The sequence below is a fragment of the Xiphophorus maculatus genome, chromosome 20 (genome assembly GCF_002775205.1).
Source record: "Xiphophorus maculatus strain JP 163 A chromosome 20, X_maculatus-5.0-male, whole genome shotgun sequence".
Taxonomy (NCBI): Eukaryota; Metazoa; Chordata; class Actinopteri; order Cyprinodontiformes; family Poeciliidae; genus Xiphophorus; species Xiphophorus maculatus.
The window spans coordinates 28055758-28063899 of record NC_036462.1 but is presented as its reverse complement, the minus strand read 5'-3'; the positions used below and the strand labels follow the sequence as shown (position 1 = coordinate 28063899).

The window sequence follows — 8142 nt, the reverse complement described above, 5'->3', positions numbered from 1 at the left end:
ACCAAAAACGCTCGGCTCAAGCACAGTTTCAAAAATACTGCATTTTTGTGTTTTGAGATCCAGCGTGGAGAGTAGGAATGACGTCGTTGTCCGTGTGTGACCCCGACTGCAGTCTCATAGCTTCTTTGACCAGTTTTTGCTGCATGTGGGTCTCCATGTGGTTTTGATGAGAACATTTTATCCATTTTGTTTTTTTGTGACAGACAGCAGTCCCTTCACCTCCATATCCCCCCCCCCCCCCCCCCCCGTCGGGCTGTGAATGCGTGAGTCATCCGCCGTCTCCACATGGAGCGCTTCGGGTTTCCTTTTGCCTCGGCGGCTCTCTCGCTATCGTGTAACCTGCAAAGAGAAGCAGAGAGAGAGTTAGAATTGGTGTGTCACGAACAAACGGCGCAAAAACATGAACGCTCCTTGAACCCCTTTTTCACAGGCCATTCAAAATATGTCGGAGAATTTGATGGGATGTTTTTTTTTTGTCTGAAGCGGATGGCCGACGGCTCCGTGATTTCTCACTAGATGTCTCAAAAGTGGGACGTCCATTTCTATTCACCCCTTCAAGTCAACATTTTGGGTAAAGTCGTGTGAAGCTGCAAGTACAGCTTCAAGTCTTGTGGCAAGTTTGCACATAGAGACGTAAGAGTTCCCCATTCCTTTTTGCTGAACAATCAAGCTCAGCTCGGCTGCACAGGGATCTTCTATGAAAATCTATTTTCTTTGTAGTTTGTTAAGTTCAGGACTTTGACTGTGAACCATTGCAACACACGGGTCCGCTTTGCTTTCATGGTCCTGGAAGGTAAACCTCCAGCACCAGTCCCAAGAGTCAAACAGGTTGTCTTCGTTGTATTTAGCTCCTTCCAGCTTCCTGTCCCAACGGAAGAAAAGTATTCCCATGTCATGATGCTGCTTCCACCGTGCTTCGTAGTGTGAGCGATGCATTTGAGGTGTTATTATCACCGCACAACATGCAACGTGGCTTTTGCATGTTGAGTTTTGGTCTCCATCTTGCTACAGTATTATCACACATTAGTTGTGTCTCTAATATTCTCTCTGGCTCGTTGCAAACTGGACTTTTGATGGTTTTCTTTTAACCTTCCTCCAAGCCAGCCTCTTTTCATGAAGGCTAAATTTGTTGAGTACATTTTCAGTTGCTCGATACTTGCTTTCTGAAATATCCGAAGCTGGCATGTTGTTTGAATAATCCAAGCCTACTGTGAAATTTTCCCACCATTTTATCTCTCACCCATCTGCTGAGTTCCTTGACCACTAATGTTCACTAATTTCCTTCACAAAACAGCTGCGGTTACCTTATTTTGATGTTAACTCACACAAAATCAGGTTGTTTTCATCAATTCTGCAACTTATAAAGATAATCGATTAAAGTTAATTTAAGGATATCACTCCAACGTTTCTCTTCCTGGATTTCTACCCATTTAGTCAGCAGATTAGCAGTGTTTGTATTCAACTGCTGGTGTCATCCAGGACATATTACTCTGGAATATCGCCTCTGCTGCCTATAAATCGAGTTTTTAGCTTGTCCCGACTCACATAAGACCAACTTCAGTCAGAGGCCTCTTCAGATTAGCTGCAAAACTGACTGCTACCGGATATTCTTTCCTCCAACACAGCAACTCTTTTGAAGATGCTTGGACGTTATGAGTTACGACGTTTAATTTCCCTTTGGGATAAATAAAGTTTTTTTTCAATTGAACTGGACTGAACTCAAATGAGGCTGAATACATAAATGCCTGACTGTCATTCTTTTTTTAAATGTAAAAAAGACCCTTTATATATAAACCATATATCGTTTTTTTTCTTAAACTTCCCAATTATGCACCATTTTGTCTTGCTCTACTATCTTACATAAAATCCAATTGAAAGCGTTTGTAATTTGACAAAAAAAATAAATCAAAAAGGTTCAAGAGGTATGAACGCTTTTGTTAGCCACTGAGTGGAGACATGTCTCCACTCACTTCACAAACACTGGATAAATGTTGCCTTTGAAAGCCGGAATCAGAGATCGCAGAAGGAATTTTTAAATCAATCTCCTTCCTTTCTGTTTCTGCCTCGCCGTCCTTCTGCTCGTTTTGTCGAATGACAGCAGAGAGAAACAGTAGCGGCTCGGTAGCTCGGGCTAAATTCCGCATGTTTTGCAGCTGCAGTAGCTTGTTTACAGTCTGGCAGTGGGCTGAGCGAATATAATTGTAGATGTAAAGACCTTTCCGTCTCCAAACCTAATCCTGTGTGCATTTTAAATGAACCGACATGCTGATGAATTAGAAAACTCCGGTTCTCGTGGTCCAATCCCGAGAACGCTGTGAAAGTTGGACCGTAATATTAGACGTAGAAAACATTATATGTGAAGCCCGTCTCTGCTCTTTCTTGTTGAACCGTTGCGGTATTGCCCTGCGTGTTTCTGCAGCACGCCAACGCTGTGTGGGGGAGGGGAAAAAGGGAGACGGACAGATACAGATCATCGTGGCAAATAAGATGCCGAGGTGATGGAAGGAGGTCACGAATGGAAAATGAGAAGCCGGATGAAGACGAAAGCCGCAGAGCGCGGCCGCGTGAGCGGTTGCCGGGGGGATCGGTGTCTCTTTGCGGCTGCTTGCCGTGACATCTGCCACCACGTCTCCGAGTAACCCTGCTTCCAAGTTCCCTGCTTGCAGATGCACAATTAAAGCAGTCAGCTGACCAGCTAGTCAGGCTACGTGGGACAAATCAGAAAAAAAAAAAGAGAGGGATGAAATGAAAAGGCAACAGGACGAGGATAATTGCACCTATCACTCCAAGAGTTGGTGTTAGACTCGGGGTCATTAATTGTGCTGCCTGTGATGGAGCTCAGAAGAGCCTCGGCTCCTCAGTCTACTCCGCTCACCAATTTAATTATGACTCTTAATTGTACAGCCTCTGCGGAAGGCTCCCGCCATAATGCATTCTAATGAATACGACAGATGTTGGGCTGCTGTGCCATCTCTCGAGCAATTACTCTCACGGCGCCTGCGCCGCTTCCCCCTACCCCCTCCAACTGTTTCTCTTTTTATATTTCACCTGTAAATAAAAAGCACCTGCTCAGTCAGTCCCACGATACACACCCCCACACCCCCACACACCCCCACCCCCACCCCACACACACACACACACCCCGGCTTACGCGTACACATACACAGCTACAGAGCAGTCTACAGCTTCAAATTAACTTTCACACTTCAACTACTTACAAAGGGCCATGAAGGACCCTCATTTAAATCAATTTATCCCATCTGAATGACATTCATTTACTCTGCATCATATAGCGGCTGTATGAATTACACTTAGAGTTGTAATAAAACATGATGCGCACTGAGGGGCCCATTTGTTGTTGAGGTACCGCGTATTTTCTCTGCAATTTTTGCCAACTTTTTCGAGGCTTATTTATTCATGCTTGTGACAAGCCAAACATTTGCTTGCATTGTCCCTAATGCTGTTGCTCGCCCTGTGAGACCCGTTTCGTTAGCGGCCGTCTTAACGGAAAAAAGTGAAGGAGACATAAAGCTGGGAACTTATTCACCTGCAGCCGATAAGAACAGAAAACTTAAAGAAAAGAAATGCACCGAATTAAAGCTCAAGGTCGGGTTGATCTGCTTTAAATCTTGGTCAAGGCAGGAGCAGACAAGCCATCCATTCCCCACTGGACACTGATGAAGTTGCATCCTTAGTTGCTGCCACATATGAAAAGACACTCTGTTGCACTGCTACAGTTGCTGTTGCCAAGACAATCAAACAGAAAAGCGCTACGTGTCCCGAGGCCGAAACATCGTCAGTGACCCCTCACACCCCCACCATGGACTGTTCTCCCTGCTGCCCTCTGGAAAGAGGTTCCGCAGTGTCCGGTGCAGGTCCACCTGGTTCTGAAACAGCTTTTTCCCACTTGCCATCAGACTGCTGAACTCTTAACTGGACTGCACTCAAAAACTGGTCTCCACTTTATACCTTGCACATGTACAGAGCTAAATAACTTATATTTTACTGTCATTCCTGCACTTTATATTTTATATTTAGATTTATATTCATATTTTATACTGTATTTTATTTTATTCTGGAGTAACCTCACAACATTGGAAGCTCAAAACACTGTCCTGAGCCGTATGCAACGAAATTTCGTTCTGTATACACCCTGTGCATTGAAAATGACAATAAAGTCAGTCTAAGTCTAAGTCTAAGTCTAGGGAGCGAAGGCTGGTCTGACTAACACCCAGGTACTAAAAAGGCTTGATCTGCCGTACGTCCTCTTAGTTAAATTTTAATAGACAGCAGTTGAACTTGCTGAACTGGATGCAAAGATTTCAACACAGCAGTTGAACTTCTGCCGTTAAAGATTATTTAATAAATGGCTGATTTGGGTGAAGTGATGCAAGCAGCGGCCATTTTTCTGGGAAGCTGCGCTGCAGCTTGATGATGATGATGGTTTGAAATGACCAACGATTGAAGAATGATTTAAATCCCCCCTTTTTAAAACAATCTTCTAATTTGACCAGATGGGGTTTCATTTTATCATTCTGCAACTGCATGCATTTAATATCATCCCTCGTTACAGCAACCTAGGATCAAATAAACTGAGAAAGTCATCATATTGCCTGTAGGTTTTCAGGTTTTCTTCCTACCTTGGTGGTTTTGACTTTGTTGCCGGTGCTGCATGACCAGCCTGTCAGGTCGGGCAGGACTTTGCACTCCTCTCCGTCCATGCAGGGCTGCATGTGGCACCACCACTTCTGGGCGACAATAGAGGCTGGAGCACAGAGATGACATTTCAAGGCAAGTGAAGAGAGGAAGAAATTGAACAGATCATACACAGAGGGGGGGAAAACTGAATATTTAGCATATTTAACAGAGGAGGAAAGAAATACGCTAAAAATGGTTGAATTAGTAGTATCAGGAGTGATGGCACGGTGATATTTTTAGTGCAGATACCAGCAATGTACAATGCAGAGTTTGCTGTCAAGATCCTCCTGCAACAGAGACAGCATTTGTGGTCAACAGCAGTTATGTGCAATCCTTATTATTTCTGTCAGGTTGGGGAGAGTCATATTCTTTTCTCTTTTTCTGTCCAGAAGATCAGCAGGACATCTTGTCTGGAATCATCCGGCCCAGCGTGTAAAACAGCGTTAATGTGATCGCGCCAAGATTTGCAAAGATCTGACAAAATATTTAACTGCTAAACCTCAACAGAGTGAATGACTTTTTGCATGAATATGTTTCTGAGCCCTACACTGAAAAAAATGAACTTAGGGGGTTATCACATTAACAAAAGAATATCATGTACTTTTAACTAAATAATTTCATGTTTCAACCAAAAACGTGATAAAATCATGTTGGATAAACAAGAAATTCAACAACTTAACGTTTATGAAATTGAATCATGTTGAGATAACATGATTCATTATAGTCAGATTGATCTCCCAGCGAAGAGGGTCTAGCGAGATCAGGGGATCACGAGAGATTATGGAAGATCACGCGACGTAACTGTTTTGCGCCTGGGAAAACTTCAAAGCGGTTTTAGTTACACATTAAACTATAGATATTTGTTTTTCTCTGCAGGGCACTATTGGCATTTAAGAACTGCACTGTAACAAATGGCTGTAAAAACTACAGCATGAAAATACAGTGAGGTGGCTGGGTTTTGAAAATACAGTTCTGTTGTACCTTTTCTAATTGTTCTTTCTACCCTTTCACCCAGTCCTGGCTTAAAACACTTAATGTAATGTAACTTAAAAACATGTCTTTGAATTAACGTAATTAAATCATGGAAAGGATTTCCACACGATTAAATAGCTTTCTTTCAGCATGAAGCATGTTTGTTGAGCTAACTTAACTTTCATGAGTTGGATCGACTTAATTAAGTAGTGTGAAGGTACCACTGTAACATTCTGTAAGTTGGTTTCTCGGGCGTGCTGTGGTGGCGCAGGGGGTTAGCACGCCCCTTGTTAGCACGCCCCTTAGTCCTCGACGCAGCCGTCGCTGGTTCGAGTCCCGTTCCCGGCGACCTTTGCCGCATGACCTCCTCAGCCCTCTTTCCTGTCTGCCTACTGTCGCAAAAAAATACGAGCCACTAGCGCTGCAAAAACTCTAAGGAGAAAAAAATTGGAAAAAAAAAAGTTGGTTTCAACTAATGCGATTTTCTGAATTTGCATTAATCAAGTAAAGTAAATTATTTGGTCCAAAACATTGCAAATTAGTTGGGCTGGCTCTTTTAAATTACATTGGGTCCAACTATAGTAAATTAGTTGAATCAACCTTAATTAATCAAATTGAGCCAACACAATTGCTTTACATTGGAATAACCTTAATAAATTAAGTTGACCTAACACATTTGCTTTAAATAGGAGTAACAGAATCACATGGTGCTGAAATAAAGCAAAGAAATCAGGTGAAAATCCTTTCCATGATTTTTCTTATGTTCATCCAAAGAGTTATTTTTTTCAGTGTGCGGTAATGAAAGTCTGTCTCTCTGCTCGGCCTTCGATTCTGTTGGGTGGAAAATTTTAAAAAATCGCAGGGCGCAAAAAGAGAAAACAGTGATTGTTATTCCCATTGTGTAAAACAGAGAGCAAAGAAACTAGATTATCATAAAGATACGCTATCAGAGCGCGGCGCTTCCTCCAAATTAAAAGAAAATAACCGCTAATGATGATTAGGATCTAATCTGTGTCATCGACGGCAAAAAATAACTCTCTGGAACAATTCTTTTGCGTGCCGAGTAGTGATGGACTAAATTAAAAAAGGGGGCAGGGGGGCGGTTCGTTAATGAGAGCAAACTTTTATTAAAATTTACAAGAGTCAAACGTATCTGTTTTATTTTTGCGTTTTGTATTGACTATTTGAAAATGAAAAGAAAAAAGAATGCTTCATTTTTGGTCGATTGCCCGAAAGCCGCTGAGCTCAACTGGTTTGTGCCAAACCCGACGAGCCGTCTTACCCTAAATCGACCAGGCAGTGCAAACAAATCTGCAGAGCGTTCGTTGTCATTCAGTGAGTGCAAAGTGGAAAATGTCACCCCTTGCTGTTTCTTGCCTCCATCTTTATCTAAAATGTAAACATGAGGGCGGGGCATGTTTATCTCAAAGGTGTCTTGTTAAAAAAATAGTTTTTTTGTGGCACAAGTGTGTCGGTAAAACTCAGGAGGGCTGAAAAATAAATGGACACCGCAGTTTTTAGATATTTTTAGGAAAAACTGTAGAAAACAATCACATTTCAAGTATTCCTTTAGTAAATTCCACAAAAAATCCTAATAAAATGCGGTAAAGTTTGTGGTTGCGACATTAGCAAAATTTGAAAACGTTCAAACATACGAACCCTTTCATAAGAAATGTAACTTTCTTTCATCCCCTGAATTTGTTTACATTTCATCCTGTGAGATCTGCCTGCACTGAAGGTACATTTACTAAACTGAGTACGTTGATTTTTATTAAATCTTTTCTATTTATTTCAATTTTTCTTTTTTTAAAAATCAGGAAAGCAAGCAATCAGTTGAACAGAGAAAACATGTCCATATATAACTAGGAACAAAATAATAACTTTACCACTACATTAATGTTTGAAAAGAAAAGAGTAGTAAAAAGTGAACAATTATCTAATCCTACCCCTTATCTCTATTCCTTAAGTCTTGTCTTTGTATAAATGAGTCATGTGTTGCCAGATGCCTTTGTTTCCTAAATGAAACCTTTCAGCTCCTGTCAACATGTCGAATGAACCTCCAAGAGCGCACAGAAAATTAAAACCTTCTTAGATCCATATTTAACCTGGACGTAAAACCCAAACATTTTCACCGTCTTACAAACCGACGTTAAAATCTTCAGCTTGACAACTGAGGAAAACTCCATTTATTCTCACCAAACTCATCCTCCATCCATTCTCCCGTCTCAAAGGCGACTTTAGAGTCGGTTAAAACAACGTACCTGTTCCTACACTGGGCTGCCACTTTGATACTGTTTAGATAGAAATGTTTGATACCCCCGTGTCTATTGTTTGCGGCTAAGGAGGCAGAAAAGCTGACATTGTTAGGAAGAACAAAATGGCTTTCATGCATAGGAACACGCTGAAATCCTCTCAAGCACCATGTAAGAAGAAGAAGAAGAAACACTGTGACTAAAATAAAAAGTTGGGACG

The 8142-nt window shown here is 41.7% G+C and overlaps 1 protein-coding gene across 2 annotated transcripts in view; it reads right to left on the bottom strand.

Moving 5' to 3' along the window:
* Positions 1-254: 254 nt before the first annotated feature.
* Positions 255-8142, bottom strand: part of fam19a4 (family with sequence similarity 19 member A4, C-C motif chemokine like) — a 32699-nt gene continuing 24811 nt past the window's right edge. For both annotated transcript variants that reach the window (XM_023324672.1, XM_023324671.1), the window contains exons 4-5: positions 4641-4765; positions 255-339 (exon numbers count right to left, since the gene is read on the bottom strand). In XM_023324672.1, the coding sequence (XP_023180440.1) occupies positions 328-339; positions 4641-4765 (137 nt within the window). In that variant the 3' untranslated portion in view covers positions 255-327. The remainder of the gene's footprint in view (positions 340-4640; positions 4766-8142) is intronic.